Raw genomic sequence first — 24,790 nt, 5'->3', positions numbered from 1 at the left:
TTGTGATTCACACATAGTTAATGTGCAATGAGTGTTTTTTTATTACTGAAGGATGTTTTATTGGAGTATCATCGGATTTATAATTTATTTATACTTGTGGTGACTGTAGAAGCTTGCACGTGGCAAATAGTTTGCTATTTATGCACCATGTAACAATGGAATGATTCCTTAGCTTCTCAGCCACAGAATGGGGAGGAGGAAGACCTCCTTCAAAGAGATGTTATGGGAGTTAAATTAAGCCTGCTTGAGAAATGGTTACCACAGTGACTGGCGTAGTAAGAACTCTTTGTCATGTGTGGAGATAGACGTAGAAGTGAGTGGTCAAGGTCGGGGAGGCTGGTCTTTGTAACAGACAAGTAGATAAGCTCACATTCCTGCCTAAGCACCTTGTCTACCCTGTGACTCTAGGAATATCATTTCACATGTCTGGGTAGTCCTGGGAGAAGTTAGATAGGCAAAGGCATAGAAGAATGAAAGAGTATATCTTGGTGAGGTAGGCATGTGAGACACATAGTGTGTGGAGGACTCCCAAGTTGCTTCCACTGAACCAAAGAGGTGTCACTATCGTTAGAAAATTGCCGGGGGGAGCAAGTTTTGACAAGGTAGATCAGGAGACCTGTGGGGCCACCATTGCCCCTTGGGATTCCAAGTTTGATCTTTCTACCTTTGTTCTGTCCCTGCTGTATACACAGAGTCTGAGGATCCTTGTGAGCGCCTACTGTGTACCTGTGACAAGGTTGCTGTTGAGTGCTTGGCTCAGTCTGGTATCAACTCTTCCCTGAATTTTCTGGATGCTTCCTTCTGCCTGGCTCAAACTCCAGGTGGGACGATGAGGACTGTGCCCTACAGTGGGTGGGGCTGAGCTGGGGCAGGAGCTGCAATGGGACCACGTATCGCCAGGTGTCTTCAAATGTTAAGGACAGCCTGTCAACCTCTCTATACGCCTCCCTGTGTGTTTCCTTGCAGAGACAACTAATACGAAAACCCCAATGACACTGCTATCTGGAGGTAAAGTTCCCAACACAGCTGGTTCTTTCTGAACTAGAGAGGACCTACAATGGTGGCAGCTGGCACAGGCACATCCGCCAATGGCCTGACTCTCAGAGACTGAAGCCATTGTTGACACCGACTCTGCCTCCCTTTGCTAGGAGACCAGTACAAATACCCAGTATGGAAAGGTCCTAGTGCCAACTCTACCCCTGCTACTGGGTGGATGTGAATTTAATACAACAAGGGTGTAGATCCCAAGTTCTTTCTCTCTGTGTAGTCAGAGGTCTGGTACACTAAGGACTGGGGTAGCATTTTAAGCTCAGATAAATTAGGTTCCCACTCTTTGTGTTCCTGGCTACCAAAGCCTCCCTGGTATGGACCAGGCTTCTTCTTCCTTCCATTTCCTCTTTACCTACCCAGAGCCTAAAGAGGCACAGCCTGGCTGAGGTGATTCAGTAGGAGAGGTCGTTTATCCTATGAGTCTTTGGGGAGCTCTTAATAAGCCAAAATTCTTACTCTAAAATGTGATTCTTAGGAAAAAATGAGAGTCAAATTTATGGCTTCCGTTCCTTGTTCATCAGAGTGTCTGTGCTCTCTCGATGCCAATACATTTAGGTCCCTGGGATGGATCCCACATCACTTCGGCATCTTGTCTATCCTTTCCTCAGACTTAGGTCTCCTAGAATGAACTGTGTAATTTTGTTAAGGAGAAAATTGAAGTGTGCGTGTGTGTGTGTTGGTGTTGCTGTTGGTGTATCTGTGTGTGGGCATATGTGTGGGAGAGTGCATAACTATGAAGATATCACATGCATGTGAACATGGCCGTAGAAGGTGGATGAATAGGTGTGAGTTCAATGTATGCCTGGGTATCTGGGTACACTTGTATGAATGTGGTGGTGTGTATAAGGATTGTGTACATACATGTGTCTCTGTGTATCCTCTATACTCAGTACTCCTAGCGTTTTTGTTCTTCCAGCTTTGCCTTCTTAGTAAGGGTCTTTTTACTTTGGGGCACCTTCGGGGTCCATACCCCGTCACCATCCTCACCTTGTATCCCAGATAGCCCTCTTCCTCCACCAGAACCCAGCAGTGGCTGCGATTCTTCCTGAGTTGGCAGTGTTGGGCAGCCTATGCTCCTGGAGAAGTGTGAGAGAAAGGAACCCTCAGCTAAAATGGAGAATTCTTGCATGGTGACACCTTACTTAGGCCCTTTCTTCCTTGGCCCTGTAGTACTCTGCCTGGTCACCTTAGAGCCCCCGAGGTTTTATTTTGAGAGGTGTATTGAGGTGCCAGTGCTGTTGCAGGCTCTCTTTCCCCAGGGGTTCCAGAGAAGCCCACAGACACCAGTCAGATAGCCCTCTCTGGAGAAGGTAAGTGTAATGTGACCCAAGCACCCTTGCCTCATCTGCACCACTCCATACTGGTTCGATGACATACTGTCTGCTTTATTGTGGAACTGAGTAATCCCCGAGGCCCTGATCCTTCCTGAGCAAGGGGCCCTTTTCTATTCCTTCGGCTTTCTCTTGCCTCTCTGTCTCCATCTCTGGAGGATCAAAAGCACGATGCTGAAACTTGTCCAGATGAGCAACACATATGTTTCAATGAGCCCTCCAAATCTTGCTTGGGATATCCATATGCCAGGAAATTATGTATCGCTCCTCTAAAATCCATATTTATTGGGCATACTAAATGCGTGCCTGGATCTTGGTGCCATCACCCTACAGGGCCCTCCTTCCGAGAACCCGCTATTTCCCCTTTCCTTCACCCTTACTCCCAGTCTGTTTCCCTGATCATGGGATTGGCTCTGGTGCTTAGCCTGATCCATGATACAGTGTTATCTTCTTTCTACAGTGGTTGCTGAGCTGAGAGCCGACAGACTGACAACACTCTCCAGGACAAGTAAGTAGAAGGAACACCCAAGAGGGCAGTGGTGGGCAGGGTGGAGATGCTGCCTAAATACAAGTGCTCTTTTCCCGTGGCTACTACTGAACAGGGCCCCAGGGGAAGTGTGGTGCCCATTTACAGAATATGTAGGACACTGAGGCACAGGAATCTTAACATTTTATAACATTCAGCCAGAAAAACTTAGTGGCTTAGCCTCACCTCTGAATTCAATGCAACCATTTTACCATCAAACCTGAAACTATCTAGGCCAAATTTCAATTGGTGAGCCTGACTTAACTGGACATGCTCATGGTAATTAGCATGAGCTTATTAATGAGTGTAAGTAACTGACAGTAATTATTTGCTAGTTACTAAGAATGGTTAAGTGCGTGGATCACAGTTGATGGACCATCACCGAAGGTCTCCAGTGTGCAGGCATTAGACACATGCTCCAGATTCTCCCTTCTCCTGGCAGTCCTGTTATTATCCCATGAAAGAGAAGCGCTGAAGGTGGGATCACTCACCCAGAATGTGTCAGTTCAGAACTCCTTGGGTCTGAGCTGGTAGGCTTTGCTTTGAAAAGAGCAGGCAGGCACAGCTGAGGATAGTCCAGACGTTCCTTTGATGTGGCAACTGTGTTCACATCAGTTAGCTTCAAAGCCTGAGTTTTATACAACACTGCCATTGTCTTGACCCATGAGTATGTTAAGTTGATGTCAGTGGTAACCCTTTCCTGAGACTGGTACAGTCACCATCTCTCTTCATGATGGTACAGTGGGAAGTGAAATGTGAACTTAGCATAGTGCCTGAGTCTCAACCTGACTTGGCTTTGCATCCTATCTAACTTTATAACTTTAGAGGAGTGTCTTAACTCTCCTGTATTCCTGTTTCCTCGTCTCTGTGAGAGGGTAAGCAGGACACACTGATTTGTGAGCTGCCATTAAGTATGTCAGGAAAGCCGGCGCAGTGGAGTTCCATCTGGACGGAACCTTCATCTGGCGATGGATGGAGCTAGAGACAGAGCCCCACATTGGAGCACGGGACTGAGTTCCCAAAGTCCTGACGAGAAGCAGAAGGAGGAAGAACATGAGAAAGAAAGTCAGGACCGTGAGGGAACCTTCCTTCATCTGGAGATGGATGGAGATAAAGACAGAGCCACACATTGGTGCACCAAACTGAGAGCTCAAGGTCTAAATGAGGAGCAGAAGGAGGGAAAACATGAACAAGGAAGTCTGGACTGTGAGGAGTGCTCCCACCCACTGAGATGGTGGGGTTGATCTATTCAGAGCTTACCAAGCCCAGCTGGACTGGGACTGAAAAAGCATGAGATAAAACCAGTCTCCCTGAACATGGCGGACAATGAGAGCTGCTGAGAAGCCAAGGACAATGACACGGGATTTGGACCCTACTACACATATTGGCTTTGGGGGGGCCTGGCCTGTTTGGATGCTCACCTTCCTAGACCTGGATGGAGTGGGGAGGAACTTGGACTTCCCATAGGTCAGGGAACCCTTTCTGCTCTTTGGACAGGAGAGGGAGGGGCAGTGGAGGAGGGAGGGGGTAATTGGGAGGCAGGGAGGAGGAGGAAATTTTTAATAAATAAAAAAATTTAAAAAAGGAAAAAAAAGTATGTCAGGAAAACAAAGCCCTTGTTGTCATATCGTCTGGAACACAGTAGGAACTTTATAAGAGTTAAGAAGGACTCATTTCACAAAAACCCATGGCTCAACTGCTCTTCAAGAACCACAAGCAACAAGCAATTCCACCACTCTGGAATTGCTGCTCTGTTTAAAAACATGTTTCTTCTTCAATATTTTTCCCTTCCAAATTCTGCAGAATCCATAGTCTCACCACATTTCTTAAAATTCCTCTGCTATGCAAACTGTTGCTGCATTTTCCAAACACATTTGGAGGCTCCTTTGGTTCCCTAGTGACCCTGATAGCATTAGCTTCCCTAGAAAATCTCAAGAGTGGGAGGAGGGTCACACTGGGCCCAGTGCGATGCCTCTGGAGACCCAGGCACATAGGCTAAGGTTGACACTTGTTCTGTCTGTCTTCTCTTAGGGGCAGAATCTGTCCAAGATCTTCAAGGTGTGGAAGCTGCTAGGACTACATCATCTCCAGGTGAGCACAGTTGGCCCTTCCTACCTTTGTATATATAAGAAAGTGCAACGATCGGCTTTGAGCAGGAAAAACTTACTGCCCACAAGATTTTGATTCAGAATTGAGACTCAGCCCATGACGTGTTTGCCAAAACCAGGTTTGTTTGCTGTATAGAACACATTGTAGGGATTTCATTGATTCATTAACTTGAAATGCATGTCTTTTGACCAAATAAATTTTGTTACTTGAAAAAAAAAAAAAGAATGTGAAAGAAACACATACCAAATGTGCCTCAGACAAGCACCAAACAGATGAAAGAACTGAACACAACACGTCTCTATGTTCCCCCATACAGTACACACGTGGAATTAAAAGACACATTAGCAGAAAGCAATGAGAAGTTCTCAGTTAAAGGTTTCATGATTGTGAAATTACATTTAGTTTCCCATCTGAAATTACTTATCATTTCATTAGTTAAAAACATGTATTTTGAAGATTTAAGGTATTTTCTGGTAGCCTCATGTATTATAATGCCATACTCAAGAAAACTTATAGAAGGAATGATTTATTTGGGGCTTACTATTTCAGAGGGCTAGAGTCCTTGATGGCAGAATGGAAGTAGCAGGGGGTAGGCAGCTAGAGCAACAGCTGAGAGCTCACACTTCAAACAGCAAGCAGGTAACAGAGCTCACTGGGAATGGTGCCAGTCTTTTGACACACTGAAGTCTGTCCCCAGGGACGCATCTCCTCTTAAAGACTACATCTTCAAATCCTCCCCAAATAGTTACATGTATTCAAACATGAGCCTGTGGTGGCCATTCTCATTCAAACCACCACACCTTGTCCCGAGCAGCTTTACTGGACAAAGGATGCAATCAGTCAGTGTGGAAAGATTTAGGACAGACCTTGGCATAATCGTGAATACGGTGAGAAGCAGCCACAGTATTTCAACAAGAAAATCAAGGTATAAGGACTTAAGTGAGAGTTCTGCTTGCCATGTGGTGCTCTACTTTCCCCACCAGTCTCTTTGCCTCTTGGCTTTCTGTAGGCATCTAGATGTGTGCAATTGTGAACAGGCCCGAAAAATGGCCACAGCTCTCGTCCATTAGCTGACATGCAGGTGGTCTACCCCAGGCTCCTGGAAGTGTTAAATCTGGAAGCTCAGAAATACTCACGCAGGATTCAGAAGTCTCTAAAAACCTGTGTCTGTGTCTGCAAACACAATTGCGAGGTGCACTTGCCTTACGTGTTCTGTGCTCTGAGAGTCTCTGACTGCGTTTGACCTTGGCCATGTGCTCATCTGCAAACGTTTCCGAGTGACTCCTTAACTCTGAACAATCAAGTTGTGTGTTTTCAGGATCTGCAGAGATTGTTGCCATAGCTGAAGGTGCAACCCACATCCCTGCTGGCATTAAATCATTGAGATTGGAAGTATCACCTGCTGGCAATGGTTCTCAGGAGACAACTGGAAAAGGTAGGTGAGGAGCCAGCATCCAGGAGGATCTGGCCTCCCTTCCCTTGGAATCTTACAACTAGCCACTAACAAAGTCTTTTAGGGTACCTTATAGATTGTGACCTTTCCTGTTGGTGCAGCTAGAAGGCATTACCACCAAACCCCTTTACTAGATAAGCTCTGAGGCTCGAGTGTTCAAAACTTCCCTTTGCCCTTTAGCTGCAATGAGGCTGAGGCTGGGCAGGAATCAGGAGGTTCTGGTCCCTGGATCTCCTCTCATCACTTGCTTCCACTGGCATAGAAGCCAGGAGTTGGATACAATCCACATTGTGTGTACATGACTAACTAGAAAGACGAAGCCTTTGGGTATTAACGATTATCCTTTCTCGTCCCCCTTGGATGCCTTTCTAAAGGCACTGCACCTGGGAAGAGCCCCACCAGTGGGACACAGCCCAGCAAACCTCCTATGATGTCCACTGGAGAGCAGTGTAGAATGCATTTGACAGTTGTAGGCAGAGGAAGAGGGGTATGAGGAGAAAGAGAGAGATAGAGACAGAATGAGAAAAGCCAGAAAGACAAGGCCACCAGATACACTAACATGATATATCCCCAAAGCCTAAGAGGACAGCTCCAACCCTTCAGACTTCTAGACTCTTCTAAACAATAGAGTGTGGCCCACAGAGCATCTTCAGTTCTGACGAGCCCCATTCTTTGTGGGGATTTAATAAGGAATTCAGTGGAGTGTCAGAAGTCAGGCTGTAGAAGACTTGTTCTCTAAAATGAAGAAAAAGAGGCAGAGGCCAGGCGGTGGTGGTGCACCCCTTTAATCCCAGCACTTGGGAGGCAGAGGCAGGCGGATCTCTGTGAGTTTGAGGCCAGCCTGATCTACAAGAGCTAGTTCCAGGACAGGCTCCAAAGCTACAGAGAAACCCTGTCTCGAAAAACAAAAACAAACAAAAAAAAAAAAGAAAGAAAGAAAGAAAGAAAAGAAAAAGAGGCAGAGAATACTGGGGGTACAGGGTTCTCCCAAAGTAGCTCTCGTACAATCGGAACACTGCTCATCTTTGGAACTCCGTCCTAGCTCTCCTGAAATTCTGTGTTCTTAACTAGCCTGTGACAGATTGGCCTTCCTGCATCTGGGTGATGGGGATAGCATGCAGGCCCTGCTGCAGCTTGGAGAGATGCTCTTCTGTCTAACGTCCCGCTGCCCGGAGGAATTTGAATCTTATGGCTGCTACTGTGGAAGAGAAGGAAGAGGCGAGCCAAGGGATACCCTGGACAGGTATGGACAGGGAAAGGTGGTCCGCAAACAGCAGTGAGGTTGCTAGCATATGTTGGGGTCCTCATCCGCATTGGACTTTCATTCAAGTTTCCCGAAGAGCTGGCTCTGGACACCTGTTTCCACTCAGCGTGGCAGGTTAACATTACAACCCTGCTTTCCTGGTGAGCAGCTGAGGTCAGTCATTCATCTAGGAAAGGGACAAGTCTAACTGAGCTAGGCCAGTATTTTTCTCCATTCTTCAATGTTATTTATTTATCGTACATCCCAGCAACAGTTTCCCCTCCCTCCTCTCTTCCCAGTCCCTATCCCCAACCCTCCTCTCTTTCCACTCCCCAGTCCACTCCTCCTCCATTTCTGTTCGGGGGGGTGGGGTAGGGAGGCAGGTCTCCCATGGATATCAACAGAACATGACATATCAAGTTGCAGCAAAACGAAGCACTTCCCCGTGTATTAAATCTAGGTAAGGTGACCCAGTATGAGGAGTGGGGTCCCCAAAGTCAGTAAAAAAAAAGTCATAGACAGCCCCTGTTCCCACTGTTTGGAGTCCCAAAAGAGGATCAAGCTACACAGCTGTAACATATATGCAGAGTGCCTAGGTCAGCTCCCTGCGAGCTCCCTGGTAGTTGATTCAGTCTCTGTGAGCCCCCATGAGCCCAGGTTAGTTCACTCTGGGTTTTTTCATGGTTTGATGCCTCTAAGCCAGATCTCTCAAAGTTTCATTGCCAGTACAGCCTACCCTGTGTCCTAGGACTGGCTTGCTAACACACGTTAGATGACTCTAGATGACTCCAGATGAACTCTGTGCAATGGCCCACATAGAGAATAGGGATCTGCATTAGGTTAACTCAGAAAAAGGCAAAATTTAAGCTATCTTTTCAAAAACAACTTTTGAGTATTTTTGCTAATTTTATAAACATCACTCTTTGGGGGAATTTCCTTGTCTTCATATATACATCCATTCACCTACAGACGCATTCAGTCCACAACTCTTGAGGCTTGGCCATGTGCCAAGCATCAAGCAAGTAGTAGATATACAAAAATGATTATGGCTAAACAAAACAGAAATGAAAATCCTCTTATGTCCAATAGAAGATGGCATAATGAAAGAGATAGACAATTAGACAAATGTACATAGATAAAATAGGCAATTACAGAGGATGCACCTTGAGCTGAAAGAATATTCTAAGAGCAGTTGATAGGCTCTAGAAGACTGATTATTTATATTACTCACCCACCCATCTACCCAGCTACCCCCATCTTAGCACTTTATTCTTTGTCTACTGAAGAGTCATTCAGGCTGTCAATGGAGGAATGCAAGGGCAACCCCGAAAAGAACCTCCCACCAGATGACTCTACTAAAATTTTCTTTCTAGCAGTTAAAGTTGCGATGGAGGTAAAGGTGTGTTTATGTAATGAGGTTCCACTACATGCCCTCTGTCCTCCATTAATGAGAAAGCTTGACTAATGCCAAGATTCGAGAGTACACAGAACTCTTCAGGGAGATGACGAAGACAGGGACATTACCAACAGCAGTCTCGATGTCCCATTAATTCCCATGGGGAAAAGTGGAGGCAATTTTGGAGGTGCCTCCTGATCACTGACAATATTTTATCAAAAATGTGAAATGGGAGTGATCTGGACAACAAGGTAGTATGGCTTTCTGACATTGCAGGAAGAAATTAAAGCTCAAAGCTACAGTTGTAAACCCTGAATGGCAGTTTGTCATAGCTGTGTCATGTCTGCAAGAACAGAATCTTACTGCCATGTATTCTGTAAGTCATGCACAGGTGATTAGCATGAATATGTGACTCACTTATGAGTCCCAAAGACGCTGACTTTAGATTGCAGCTAGTGTGCTCATTTTCCACCCCGCCCTATAACTATGGGAAATACACAGGTTAGACAGCATGGTTCCCCTGGAGTGACAGCTGAAAATGGGACAGACATTGACCTCAGCTACTTGGTAACATGTGTGTGTGTGAGGCGGGATTATTCTTATGGCCTGGCAACAAAATTGATAAAGATGTTGTATGAGTAAGACAGATTACAAGATTACAACCCTTGGTTGGGCTGTGGTCTCCAGAAGGGAGAACATGGTTAATCCTTACACCAATCCTAGGAGGCACCTCCATTACTTCTACTTCTCAGGGGAAACAACCTATGCCCACAATCAGAATGGCAGAAGGAAGCGGACCTTACTTCTTAGACCTGGAACTTCCCCTTAGCTATCCAATAGGTTTTAAAGATCTGTGGATAGCTAAAAATGGAGCACCAGGGAATGACGGTAAATCTATATTGACTGGGGCCTTCACGAGTGTTCTATGGATATCATCTGGCAAAGGATATCCTGACTTGTAGATCTGAACACAGGACACTGACTCGTTCTGTGCTGGGGCCCTACTCTGTGCTAGGCCCTGTGCTGCATATAGGTCTTCATGGCTCCCATATTTTCTCTGGTTGAGGGCTAAAGTGGTGACCTATGGGTGTGAAGCTAAGCATTCTATTAATAAAAGGTTGGGTGCAGTAGGGTCACTGTATCGACAAGGAACATTTGTGGCTAGCCTAAAAGGCACCCTTCCTGAGGAAGCATCTACCCCTATTTCATGGAAAGGTGCCAAGATGAGTATACTTGCCATCAAGAGTCATAATAAAAATAAAAGAAAATATAGAAATCCAGGTATACGTAGTTGGGTTGATGTTATGTTGGAAGGCAGCCTCTTGGCATTGGACAAAACCTGAACAGCCTTCAGCGTGTGTAGTAGGCAGCCTTATTCTAGAAGAGACCTTGGCAAATCTTTGTACCCCATTCAGAATGGAGAAAGAAGACCTAATGGAAGGTCCTTGGTCTTAGGTGCTGTTTGTCCTATCACTGCTGTTTGGAGCAGGTGAGACCACTGGGCTGCCTGCATGGGAGTCGTTCTCGGTCGTCTGTGGTATGCGAGGACCACACACCCAAGTGTAAGTGTGGGGGCTGCCTAGACTTCTTCTGCTCTCATGTCCACATTCTGGCTGGATCTGGGCTCCAGATACTACTCCTAGTGTATCTCCATCTGTACTATGGTCTCATGCTCTTCAAGACGAGCCTTTACATTCCTTTCCACAAATGAGAGGCTCATGGTCAAGAGCCAGAGCCAGCTGCTTAAGCATCGCAGCTGATTAATGATCTCAGTAGCCTGTGCTTAATGAGCCCAAGCTGTGGGATGTTTTAAGCCCTTGAAAGGCACAGGTAATCCTCCTACTGACTCTAGGAGGCAGACCCATTACTTTTTCTAGTTCACAGAAGAAACAAATGTGTTCACAGTCCGACAGGCAGAAGGAAGTGGGAGAGTTGGGTTCTACGGTGGAAAACAGCATTGCCTCAGACCTGGAACTTCCTCTTAGTTCTCCAGTGGCTTTTAAAGTATTCTGCCTTCTTCTAATAAGCAGACCTGTTCTGGATTTGATCACCCAAAGAGACAGGGAGGAATGGCTCTGGCTAAAGGGTGGGTCTCGCCCACAGCTCCACTCCTCCCCATGGTAGAAACCCATGGCTGTGAAGTATCCTATAGAGACAATGTGAAACAGCACGATCCCCTGTGAGTATCAGCCCTGAGCACACGGAAAAACATCCTTAAAACTGGGTCAAGGGGACACTTTGCTCAGCAGTGGTTTGCTGCTGCTGGACTGCTCTGTAGTTCAGAAAGAAAAAATACCCCATGGGGCTTTGCTAGTGCTCTGAAAGGCATTTCTCCTCATTTTTAACTGGGAAAGCAACTGGATGGACCTACTGTGTTCCTTGCTGATTCTATATGTCATGCACAGCACTTCGACCTCCATGACACCCTTTTTTGTGTCATAACTAATGGCACAACATTTTATTCACCAACTCAGTGATAAGTGGAAACTTATCCAAAAACAAAAACAAACAAACAAAAAAACCCAAACCCTTCATTGGGTACTGCAAAAATGATTGTGACCAAATACCTGAGAATAATCAACTTTTAACAAAAAAAGAGAAAGATTTAGTTTGGTTTAGGGGTTCAGTCTATGGTTATTTTGTCCCGACTGCTAAGAGCACATGAAGAGGCAGAATATCTTGGCAAAGCTACTCATGTCATGGAGGTTGAGAGGAAGAGGGCCGGGAGATGGATGGAGGGATCAAAGACCAGGCCATGGATGAGATCTACCCTTACGGATTGTGCACTCACACTCACACACCTATTTCTTCTAGTTTAGCCCCACTACCTTATTTTTTACCACCCCCTAATACCATGGAATTACAAACCTATCAATGTACTAATTAACTGACTTCAGGATCTAATCACCTTAAATCCCATAGCTGGAAACCAGACCAGACCTTTAAAACAAGCTTCTGGTGGTGGTGAGGAGGGACATTTAAGATTCAAACTATAACAAATGTGTGTGTTTCTTGTATCAAATTGCTCACAGCCAGGAAAGAAAACAGGCAGTGGTCACTCTGAAGTCATGTAATATGGCCGATAGGCAGTGCAGCTTGTCTTGGGGTGTTAGTTGAGGATTTTTATGGTGGAGACAGCAGTGAAGAGCAGAGAATTGGGGGGAGGTTAAGAGAAGTGGTAAGGTGAGATTGAGAGAATAGGCTAGACCATTAGGAACAAGGGAAATAGGCTAGACCATTAGGAACATTGCATTCCGGACACCAGAAGGGCTGTGCAAGACAGGGGCTGGAAAAGGGAATGGCATGGGTGTCTCACATCTGTTCCTCTGCTGTTGCTAAGGTGTGGGGCAGAGCCTCTGTGAGAAGCTACTCTGTGCCTGTGACCAGATGGCAGCCGAGTGCATGGCCTCTGCCTCCTTTAATCAAAGCCTTAAGTCACCAGACCTACGAGAGTGCCGGGGCAAACCTGTATCCTGTGAGGATGGCATGATCGGAGGAAACTTGGCCTCTTCTGCAGGCTCCAGTTCTGAGGAGAATAGTGAGGAAGCCACAGCCTAAGCGGCAGATTTTTGGAGAAACCTCCTATTCCCTTGGGGGCAAGGCCACTTGATAAGATGCTGCAAGAAAGTAGTTGTGAGCTGCATGAGGTCTTCTGTCCATAGGAGCCTTAGCAGAAGCTCCAAGGGAGCAGGCACAGTCAGCTCCTTACCCATCAGCCTCCTGGAACTTGTCAGATCACAAACAAATGTGACGGGAGAAAGCAAGCAGATGGCAGGACTTCTCTTCTTCCTGTAGCTCACTAGGGAAGCTCAATAAAGTCTCCATGCCTTATGGCCTGTGTCGTATTTAAGAACTGGCTCTGTAGATATACGGGTGCGTGAGCAGCTCGCAAAGGTGAGAGGACAGGAATAACACAGGAAAGGGCTCTATTTCGTAAGATCTACAAATTCCCTTTTCTTTCGTTCACGAGTTTAACTACATGCGATTGTCAATGACTCATGAAGACACGCTGCTTCTCTGTGGGTCAGACACACTTGCTACCAGTGTTAGGAGAGCAGTCATGCGGCACAGCCGCCACGAGAAACTACATCACTACCCCGGCCCTGGTCTTTTCTTAAAAAGATGACTAAGGCCCTTGCCTGACTTCATATCCTCTAAACCCCCCTTACACTTCCTTCCATGGAGCAACCATGGAAGTGGAGCCTTCATGTCTGATTTCTGCATTTCCTGAATTCTACATGACTTTTCCAAAGAGACCAGTGCTCATGAAACGGTATCTGGGTGTTGGAAAAAGCTAGAGGGCCGCTCTTGGTCATGGACAACCATCAGATAGTAAAGCATTCCCTACTTTCAGGTCATAAGCAGGGAGCTCTGAAGTTGAGACTAGAATGTCAAGGGCAGATCTCTCCAGGCACCAGTGATGGTTCCTCCATTTCACTGTGCATCCTCTTGCAGGGTGTTCTGGAATCACTTGTACATAGGCTTTGCCACAGGATGGCACGGGGAGGCCTAGACGTGACGCTGCCTCTAGCTCAAGTGTAAGCTAACGGGCTGAATACAGCGCAACAAAGATGCAGTTTATTTCTGCACCTGACTCTGCTTTTCGCTAATTCATATTGGATGTCAGAAGACGGGATCAGTCATAATGGAAAGTCTGGGGCAGCATTTGTATTGTGCTCTCAGTATATCAGTGGGAACGCGGTCAGAGATGTGGAATGACTGTCCTAAGTCTACACAGCAGTCTATTGCTGCATTAGGAAGGCAGTGGCTCTGCTTCCCCAAGGCACAGCCTGTGACAGGGCTTCTCTGCAGGTATTACTTTTGGAAGTGGTTTCAGGGAACACTAGGCCCCAAGGATGGCTATTAATATTTGCTAGGGGGCTTAGTCTATAACGCAGGGATGACAGTGTTTCATTCACCCTCTCAGCTAGGCTCTGAGTGCAGATCCCACTGTTCTCATTCCACAGATGACTGATACCACTTATCTATGACTGCTTAGCCTGGAGCTTGGGTTAGATCTGAACCAGAACCCAAGTTCCTCGTCACTGTATCCTAGTGACTAATCCAAGAAGCCCATGAGCTACAGCTGGCTACAGCGCCCAGCTCTGCAGGTATAGACTAAAGCCAGGGTGGCATAAGATACTGGAGAACAGCTGCATTTGTTAAGAGAGACTGTATAATTTAGAGAGCAAGGAGGTGGAGAAAGCAATCTGATGGCAACTATGCGAAGCACCCAGAAGGCTTAACCTAGTTTCTCTTCATACTCGTAAGCTATGGTTCTGATGAGGAATCTTCCCAGCATCTTGACTTTTTCCAAGTCCAATGTTGAAAAAGCTTAATTCCATATATGTAATGCTATAATAAAAATGCGTTTATGCACAAAAGATGCAATTTCTGTTTTATTGTTTACATTTGATTGCACAATGAAATTTTACATTTAAAAAACTTAATTACATCAATACATGTGTCAGCATTAGTGAGACAAATGAGCTCCATTTGTGGGAGTGGGGAGCTAAACTGCTGGTTGAAGGTGGCTTTACTCTAAAGGATAATGAGTTCTAAAGGAGGGTTGGGGGAGGGAGAGGAGAAAGAGGAAAGGACATGAGAGAAAGACTATGAAAGATTAGGTAAAGTTCAGTGAAACTATATAAGCAGCCACAGACATCACAAGCATAGGAGGGACATTTAAATGAACTGTTCAGTGTCACACAGAAGAATATAACCAGCTGTATATGACAAGAAAGATAATAAACAATTTGAGTATCACGTACCTGACAAAATATACCAATATAGAGCTTAGCAAGTCCTAAAGATTCAGTTCCTGAACTAGCTGCAGCACAGCTTGCACACCTGCCTAAGGGCAATCCCTGCAAATGTGGAAGAGTGAGACAGAGAAACATCCATCGGGATGTTTTGGGAACCCTCGTCAACAAGACCAGTTTACTGGACCTACTAGATGCAGACGTGTACTGTGGTTTAAGAGTAACAAAACCCAAACCAACAGCTTACAAAAACCAAGAAAAAGGTTGATTAAAAACCAAAACAAAAGACTGCAATGGTTTTCCTTTACATGCAAAGCATGCCTTTTTAAAATCACTATGAAATGCAAAACTTTATAGAGCAAAGCTTGTGTTTTGCATGAATGCAAGTGAATATATCTTTTTCTTATACTATTAAATTATATATTTTCCATACAAAAGCACACAGTGTTAATTTATAAAATGACATCCAAGTGGATGATGATTGTTTTTGCATGTCCCCCTGTTTAGATTTTAAATGTAGTCAAAAATAGCCTTCTTTTAAAATACAGAAGAAAGAAGGGAAACAAAAATGCACGAAGCTTAATATTAACTGGTGACAGGTTACGTTAAGTGTGAGGGAGTCCACCAGGCAGTGACAGCTGGAGCAGGCTCTGGTCCTCCAGCGGCAGCTGCACTGTCCCTCTGAGGACAAGGTCTGGTGAGTCTGCCCTCAGCAGCAGCCTGGACTGTTCTGTCAGAGGTTTTAGCAAATGGACCCATCTCCAAGATATTTTTACTCTGCTGTAAATATTCAAAATTTTGGGTATGACATTCTAAGTTCATTTCCTTTCTTGTTCATTCCTGTTCGTAAGAATGGTGTCCAAATAACCACAAACACACATTTAAAACGTCCAGTTTTTCATTTCATTAAAAACAAAACTGAACTAAAGCCAAATTATTTTTGGGCTATTATTTTTGATAGGAATACTGTTTTATGTAAAAAGAAACTGAACATGGAAAAAGTAGACTTACATGAAATGATTTTAAAAACTGCTAAGAGAATTTTCTAATTGCAGAAGGTTTACTTTCACCATGAGGTGGTGTTCAGTAGCATGTGCAGCACACACTGTCCTTGCAGTCTCACACTCCTGCTAAGTGACCTTAGCAAGAACACATGCACTGTTTTGAATGTATGTAACTCATCTTCAATAGACACACACACAAGTTTTGGTTCAAATCTTACAAATTAAAAGGTTCACTGGGGAAATATTTTACTATGAAAACCTAAAACAATGTACAATATAAAAATGAAAATTCATTCATTTAAAAGAAAGTGAAATGTATAGGCTCTGCACAGGTGAACAGCTGTTTTAAATTTCTTTCTTTTCTATAGTAAATATATATTTCATTTAATTAATGGCGTCACAGCAAAATACAACTATAGTTTCAAAGTGCAGTCTGTAAACTAACACATTATACGTGAAAAACACTGCACCTTTTGGTGCTCCAAGAGTGAGCTCTACGGGGCTCAAGGGCTCAACTTGAAGCAGAAAACACAGTATCCCAAGACCAGTAAGGCCTGGCAAGTATTGAGGAGATTTTCCTACCGCTGCTACCATAGGAATACCTGCCACATTTACTACTGAGGACTGAAGGGAGAGGGCTACACAGTCCTCTGAAGCATGGATTTAGAAAGCATGAAAGAATTTGCAACCCTAGAATTAGGAAGAAATTTACTCTTGAAGAAAACAAAACAAAAGCAAGCGGTTGTGGAGATGCTTAAGAAATCAGCAGACACTTCATACAGTTTCAATCTTTTTTTTTTTAAAATCATGTTTGTGCAAAGTTTAAAACATACTATTTAACAACGGCATAACGTGAAAGCAATACATGTTCAATCTTAAGCGCTAACAGAAACCTCAAAACAAATTAACGTGGCATGTTTACCTTCAGAAGTACTCTCAATCAGAGTTCCTAAACTTTTGACACAGAATGACATGTATATGGTCAGAGATAAATGCCATCACATTTCAGGACATGTCAGTAAGCATTATGCAAATCCTGAAAACTATCTTGGCCTTGTTTTTCAGGCTTTAAGATTCTTTTAAATGCTGTAGTTTTCATTGAGTCAGTCAATACACACACAGATCTGGAAACTTCATCTCATAGACTGGAACGGACTGGTATTGAGCATGCCCAGAAGTAATGGTCAGTGTTCCAGATGGACTGGGAGGAGGGCTGTAAAAGAAGAACATGGTGCTATCAGCAGGTGCATTTACAGTATTCAACCACTGCCTGCAAACAGCCAAGTAAAGTTGCTTCATGGAAGGGCTTGATGTAGGGGAGGCGCTGGCTGCTGTTGACACAGTATAAGCAAAAGAGGGATTCTGGCTATTTCAAGTCCAAAACAGATTTTGTTTGTGTATGTGTATTTTATAATGCTATTATTATACTGTGCATTTTATGGGCTATTTTGATTCACAAGTTAAAAAAAACCTGCTTCTTCACACATATCACTCTTATGGTAGTGTGGTATTCTGTCCCATAGAGATATTTTATCTCCTGGACAAATATAGATTCATTTTCATTATTATTAATCATGCTCACTAGTCTATTTTTATATATATCTTTGGCCTAGAGACTTATAAGTAAAAGTTCACAGTTTTACTCTTAGTATGGACAGTGACAATACTAGAAATTTATGGTGGTTTAAGGGATGGAAGCAGTGCTTGCTAACCTGGAGGCAAGAAGGAACCTGTTCCCATTACTGTTTTTAATTTCTGAGCTACTGTTAGTGATAAACATCTCTGTGGCATCCATTTTGGTTTCTTTAAATAAATAAACTCATTAATCCACTTTTGTCACATAGGGCAAAAACTTTTTAACAATCCATTATTTAATACTCAACTCTTTTAGCTAACAAAGATCACATTCATGCACATGCACACATGCACACACACCTCTGAACACATCTGCTGTGTGTGTTGATAAAAACTGACATATACACAGGTAAATCACAGTGTGATAAAGACAACAAATATTTTCATCAAGTTAAAGAAGCAGCAATAGGACACGACAGAGACCAGGACAGCTGCTGGTGATGGGATGACAATGAGGGAGTGGCAGCAGGGAGGCTGGCCGGAGGCACAACAGGAAGCCTCTTTTGTGCACTCTCAGTGACCATTAAAGCTACCGACACTATTTCAATCTTCTACATTGTGCAAATATTTGCATTTGTATTTCCTTGACTGTTATGCTTTAATACTTGAATAAGAATGTTAAAGTTTATAGTGATCAGAGTTTAAAGAGAACAGTCAGCAAGATCCCAGAAAACACAGGCAGGAAACAGGGCGGGAGCCAGTGTGTCTCTACTCCAACACGTGCACTCTCCAGTAATCTCTGACGCCCTTCGTACAGGGTGCAGTAACTGGCTGTGTCTGCTTCTGCGTTCATTTTACAGTTGCTTTGCAATTCTCCTTTTTTTTCTCTTCCGTACCCAAGCCATGGTGAATAAGGTATGAGGCAGGCAAATGGCATGGTGGGAAAAGGTATCTGTCTCTATGCTTGATGACCTGAGTTCAAGCCTGAGATCCTACATGGTGGGAGATATCAACACTTGAAAGAGAGCCAACACTGAACCGCCCCCCTGCTACATGTGCCATATATATACAAAATTAAGTAAATGTTAAAAGAAGAAGGTGTGATTTTTCTCTGTATATAAATAAGTATATCTCAGATGTACAGTTATTTCTTAATCTGTGTTAATTAGTATTCTATGGTTATGGGTACTTTCACTAATTAATAATATGTACAAGAAGTAGTCTCATAGTCATAAAAGTCTCCAATACATTTTATAATTTAGTCCTTTTCTGAATTTTTATAAATGAACAATTCTCTCCTTTGAAACAGTAAAGTGGTGAGGAAACATCCAGAATAATAAGTGAAACTGATTTTTTTAAAAAAGTGTCTCACATATGATAGTGGAAGACAAAGTAGAATAAAAACAAGTCAAGTGGACAAGAATGGTTACCAGTCTCTTTTAATCATAAGATATAAACTTGAAGAAAAAAAAAGAGAATTAGTCAAGTTAAAAGATAAAGGATTTAGCTGAAGGAGAAAACAAAACTCCAGAAGCAAGGCTCTGTGTGTGTCCTCTACTGGGCCGATTTCCACACTGATGTCAGTGGGAGACCTTGTGGCAGCTCCTCCTGTACAGAGGGCTTAAGGGAGCCTTCGTCCTTCTTAGACTGAATTACTTAAGGAGAGATAAACTCAGAATGACGGGCAGCAGTGAGATACTATATACTCTGAAATAAAATTCTCCTAATAACCAGAAAGTACATGGGAAAGCTTAAGGAAAGCGAAGGATCCATCTCAGTAGCAGTGTAACTGCTCTGGATGGAAGCATGGCAAACTGTAGATGGAGTGTGTGAAAATAGTTAAATATGAACGATCTCCAGTTAAACATAACATTAGAAATCCTAGTCACGCATCAGGCCAGCACGAAGGAAGAGATGGTTTAAGAGAAAGCTAGAAATGCCAGGAGATAACTGGACAAGAGACTGTTCAGACTCCAAACAGAGGAGGACTGAGACAAAGGGTTGCCAGTCGGATCTTCTTTATGCTCAGTACAAAGCAGTTATTATACATGCACAGCCATGCACAGCTTCTAGTTTCTGTGTTACTACTTCTGTGCTGACAAAGCCCTTACCGTATGGTAAGCTCCAGTATTTGAGCAAGTCTATCATGAAGCAAGTTTGCCTGCAAAGGAGAATAACAATGGTAAGGATTTCTTGTTTTCCAGACACCCATATATGAAGAACAACTGTGACTATGAGGCTGACATGAGACTGTTTGAATACTCTAATCTGCAGTGTCTATTGGACTTTAATGTAGGTCTTCTCCCAGCACTCACCCTTTGCAAGTTCTATAATCACAAGTTGAAACACACAAAAAATATCCACAGTAAAATTATCAAAACCATTGGATACAAACAAACCAAAACAGAACAAAATACCACAGCAATGACTGTCATTCACCCAGCTTAGGATCTGCTATTTCCATTACCATCACCATCACCATCATATAAAGAAATTCTTTAGGCAATAGCTCTGCTGTTAGAGGCTGGAGTCACAATATGCCTAAAGCCAGTGGCCAGAATAAGCTCCAAAAAGTCATTCCCCACCCACTGTCTGTCAACTCACTCACTTTGGATTCACACTGTGCTGCTATTTCTTCAAAAGGTGCTTTCTGGAACTTCTCTATCACAAGACGTCTCTTTTCCTTTTCCTGTTCTTCCATTCCATTGGTATCTGTGTAAGGACCAGTTAGAGAAAGAGTGTCATAAAATCATGCCAAAGGCCACGGGAACCAATGCTCTGTAGTCCCCCACAGAAGAATGATTGAAGAGTGACTTCTATAGTGAAAAAGGCAAAGTACACAACATTCCTTAAATGTTTCACTGGATACTAGATAACACAAATATTTGGGGGAAAATTTAAATCTAATAGTTAAAATTCCACACCACAATGCCTACTTTCATAGAACTCCAGCCTCTTACTAAATAAACACAACAAACACACATAGATAAAGATATACACATAATACAAAAACGCATACACACACACATACATACCTACATATACAAGAGAGGACAGCAACTCAACAGAAATCAAAAGACTACCAGGGCTTTTCTGAATACTTCTTTTTTGCCTAACTATGTGGCCGCCCTTGTACATACATAAGCACTAAAATATTGTTAAACTGCATCTAGATCCCAATGGATAAAAAACTAAAATACAGCTGACTTGTTTAGAGCCAGTGTGTCTCAGAGTCTTTTAACAGAAAGGCAAGTTTTTTTTTTTTTTTTTTTTTTTTTTTAAACTGAAGGCCATGATGGTCTGGACATGTTAGATAGTAAAAAACAAATGTCTACCTTGTTTATACCACCATGTTTGCTTATGTGTACATACATCTGAGACAATCTAAAAAGTATAAACAATGTATTTAAATAAATGACCCACTTATATAGAGACCAATGATCTTTTTCCTTTTCTTTCTTTTCATGCTTTATTTGCTTTTTCTATTAACTAAAAAAGTACCAAGGTAAAGATGAGATTTTAGGAGAGCTAAACAGTTCTCAACAGCTCACCAATTGCTTTCTTCAGTGCTTCAAAGGTGATTTCTTCAGTGTTGCTAACCTAAACAGAGTGTAAGGAGAACAAAGAGTAAGAAAAGTAAATATAATTAATATTCTTACCAATATACAAGTCACTTAAACATTTTCACTAATATTTTTTTCCTTCTTTTGACTGGCTAGAGCTGAGATTATACTCCAAACAGCAGAAGTTCTGCACTTCTTCCCTGGCCATAACAATGGCCTCCTGCAGTGGCTTCCTGACTGGCACATAGATGGGTGTTAGCCTGGCAGAGGAGGCAGCACCTCTCACCCTTGAATGAGGCACGGCCTCCAGGGTATGGATATGCCACATGATACAGTGACTGATTTGTGCTTGGTAGGAGGAAGGCACTTTGAAACAATCAAGGCTGAGATTACAAATACATTTTTTTGCTATGTGGTAAATAATAACTAACCATTAAAGACCCTTTATCATTTTATTACTGTGGATAGCATACAAGTCAAGCATTAAATAACCTAAGATTTTAAATGGTTAAAAGAATAGGCTTCAGAGATGGCTCAGTGGTTAAGAGTATTTGCTGCTCTTGTAGAGGGCCAGAGTTAGTATCCCAGCACCCATGTGGTGGCCCATATTTGTCCTTAACTTTTGTTCCAGGGGATCTGACACTCCTCTGGTGCCAGGTATACATGCAGGCAAAACATTCACACACAAAAGAATAAATGAAGATTTCAAGGAATTACTATATTGAGAAGTGTTCACCCTAAAGCAACCATATTCTGGATTTTCTAAAGTAACCACCAGTTTTGTATTTCCTATAAATACCCTTTATCTGGGGCTCTCAGATCTCAGATCTCTTGCTCTGAAATATGTACAAAGCTATAAAATTAAATGTTTTATGATTTTAAAAGATTAGCATTTTGGGACAATTGGGCAGTGGTACTTTAAGAGGCAGGAAAACATTTTCACAAAGAGTAATAAATGGTTACTATAGTATCTCTGAATGAAAGTTAAGCAATGAGTACTTGCCTGGCACTTCGGTCATCCCTAATTTTAGCTCATGGGCGTCTTTTGCTAAGTCTAAGGCAGCAAGACTAACGAAAGCAAGACTGTATGTTCTGCACCTTAGCGTCTCTTAACAAAGGCTTTAGCTGGAAGTCAAGCAGCAAGAGTCCGCTACCTCAGCTTTGCTATCGAGGGTCACATTTCTAGTTGAAGTCAGATTAAACTTTGGAATCTTCAGTTGCATTCTAGATATTTGGAGCAGATATACAAGATTAGGCTCTGGCTAGTCATTTGCACCTATGAGCAATCTAGCACTAGCATTTTAACAAAGTAAACAAGACTCACTGTTCTTAGACTGGGATAAATAGCTTCATATTTAACAACAACAACAACAACAAAATATATATAGTACAGGACAGAGAACATGAGAAAAGTTAGAATGCAGGTATTCTTGCTATAATAACTTTTATGATGAATGCTGAAATATTTAACGGTAACTGGAAAATAGCTAACTTATATGGATTTCTCCTGCCCTCGCTATATATACTTAGTTTCATCTATAAGGCAATAACGGAATATCTTTTGGCATTTGAACAACTAATACACAAAAGTATATTCCAGTGAGTTTGAAACTCAAATGTGCTCAACTAAATATGGCATTAAATTGTACTTATCAAACATCCAGTGTGTGATGTATGTGACAGACTTATACAATACTGCCTTTGAGAAGCTAATGTATTAATGAACTTTGAGAATCTTTATAGTGTCTTCATGTATATATTTTTCAGCTTACTTTATAACAGACTTGGTGAAGGACAATTGTCTATATTCTGTCAATTATGTTTTAAGTGAATGCTGACTGGCCAGTAGCTAGGCAGGAAGTATAGGTGGGTAAATGAGAACAGGAGAATTCTGGGAAGGAGGAAACCCATTCCTCCCCAGTCCTGCCCAGACATGGAAGAAGGAAGATATGACTTGCCCCGCTGAAAAAGGTACCGAGCCATGTGGCTAACATATACTAGAATAATGGGCTAATATAAGTTATAAGTTAATAAGAAGCCTGAGCTAATGGGCCAATCAGTTTATCATTAATATAGACCTCTGTGTGATTTCTTTGGGGCTAAACGGCTGTGGGACCTGGTGGGAAGACAGAAACCAGGCAGGACAGAAACCCCAACAACACAGACTGATTCTTTACAACAGTCTCAAGTATCAAACACATTAATTTTAAAACAAAAAAATAAGCAAAAAGACCTATAAAAATCACAACATTAAAACATCCTGTATTCTTGATTAACATTAAGCCTAGAAGCCAAGGCTCTCGGCAAATTCTTTATTAAAAGGGTAGCAAGACTAAAATCATACTCACTGAAAGAGTTAGCAAGATCTCTCTTTACCAATAAGAAGTGTATATACTAAAGTGGCTTTGAAGAATGAGGTGGATTTGGGGATGATAGTTCTAACCTTTTCACGTAATTCTGTGTGTGCATGGATGGAGAGTACAAGCATGAGGAGGCCAAAAGTTGATACTGGGATGTCTTCCTCAATTGTTCCTCTATCTTCAGTATGGGGGAGCAGAGGAAGCCCTGAGTGCATACGTAAGGAATGGATGAAGTCCTGAGTGACCGCATACTGCCCACAAGGACCAATGCCTCAGACCCCTGGGAACTGGCCTTCTTTGGGTCAGGCTCAGGAAACTGGCAGTATGTGAAAAAACTAGTAACTGCAGTTTCTTTCTTCTAGAGGACCACAATTTGAGAATGCGCCCCTAGCTGATGGCTGAGGTTCTGGGTTGTTGCCTGGTTGGTATTAGTACTGCTCCATCAGTGAGTACACAGCCTACCCAATTCCAACTTTTCTGTATATCATCTATCCTTCTTTCATTCCCTCGATATCTTAGGCAAGTTTCTATCAGAACAGCACTACCCCTTTTGTTCTGCATATTTATGTGTGCACATGTGTATGGAGAATTCCCTAAGTGTGTAGGGGTCACTGGTGTGCAGGTGTGGAAGCTCAAAGTTGATGTCAGCTATCTTCCTTGGTCACTTTCCACCTTATATAATAGGGTCTCTTGGTAAATCCTGATTTCATCATTTCAAGTTTGCAAACTTGCCCTAGAGCTCCTGTCTCTGCCTTCTAAATGCTAGAATTACCGGTGGATGCCACATCTACTGGCTTTTATGAGGTACCAGAGAACCCAACTGCATTCTTCATACATACCTGGCTTTATTCACCTAGTCATCTCCTGTGATCCAGGAGATAAGGTCTCCTCACTGAATTTTATGTTTCCCCTGGGCTAGACTATCAGGAGCCTCCAGGATTTCCACATCTTAGTACCTGTTTTTTTATGTAGGTGCTGGGGATCCAGAAGGTATGGCCTCCTGCATGCATAAGCACTTCACTCACTAAGCTACCTCCCGAGCCCTCTTCAATGCTCTTGAGCGCCACTAACAAGTGATCCATAAGATCAAAGAATTCTGTATAATAGAGTTGAATAGCAAAGAAAGTCTAAGCTGCTTGTTCCCTGCACACTAAGAAATTACAAATGAACTGATAAGGGTTAGAAGCTAAGGGAATGAGAGAACATGAATTCAGACAACTCAATTTGCTACTTTCTTGTTTGGATAGTCCTTTAATTATTTATATTTTATCCATGAGCAATAATGAAATAGCTGGGCAGGAAAACAACATATGAATCGCAAAGAGGAGGCTGAGTTGGCAGGCTAGCATTTATCACTTTTAGATGGCTATCAAAACTCCTTTGTGAGATTCAAACGCTGAGAGTACTGGCTGATGTTT

General features: G+C 42.9%; 2 protein-coding genes across 4 annotated transcripts in view; one reads left to right on the top strand and one right to left on the bottom strand.

The window, feature by feature from the left end:
- Positions 1-12,666, top strand: part of Oc90 (otoconin 90) — a 29,007-nt gene extending 16,341 nt beyond the window's left edge. The window contains exons 7-15 of the mRNA XM_038343683.1: positions 693-821; positions 967-1,008; positions 2,310-2,360; positions 2,842-2,889; positions 4,945-4,998; positions 6,335-6,451; positions 7,541-7,712; positions 10,564-10,670; positions 12,449-12,666. Of these exons, the coding sequence (XP_038199611.1) occupies positions 693-821; positions 967-1,008; positions 2,310-2,360; positions 2,842-2,889; positions 4,945-4,998; positions 6,335-6,451; positions 7,541-7,712; positions 10,564-10,670; positions 12,449-12,666 (938 nt within the window). The remainder of the gene's footprint in view (positions 1-692; positions 822-966; positions 1,009-2,309; positions 2,361-2,841; positions 2,890-4,944; positions 4,999-6,334; positions 6,452-7,540; positions 7,713-10,563; positions 10,671-12,448) is intronic.
- A 1,828-nt stretch (positions 12,667-14,494) lies between these two features.
- Efr3a (EFR3 homolog A) overlaps positions 14,495-24,790 on the bottom strand; it is an 83,672-nt gene continuing 73,376 nt past the window's right edge. For all 3 annotated transcript variants that reach the window (XM_038343354.1, XM_038343355.1, XM_038343356.1), the window contains 4 exons: positions 21,001-21,049; positions 20,058-20,161; positions 19,561-19,610; positions 14,495-17,087 (listed from right to left, as the gene is read on the bottom strand). In XM_038343354.1, coding sequence (XP_038199282.1) covers positions 16,982-17,087; positions 19,561-19,610; positions 20,058-20,161; positions 21,001-21,049 — 309 coding nt within the window. In that variant the 3' untranslated portion in view covers positions 14,495-16,981. The remainder of the gene's footprint in view (positions 17,088-19,560; positions 19,611-20,057; positions 20,162-21,000; positions 21,050-24,790) is intronic.

This window comes from Arvicola amphibius, chromosome 9 (genome assembly GCF_903992535.2).
Source record: "Arvicola amphibius chromosome 9, mArvAmp1.2, whole genome shotgun sequence".
NCBI lineage: Eukaryota > Metazoa > Chordata > Mammalia > Rodentia > Cricetidae > Arvicola > Arvicola amphibius.
The sequence above is the reverse complement of the archived record's forward strand: the minus strand, read 5'-3'. Positions and strand labels throughout refer to the sequence as shown.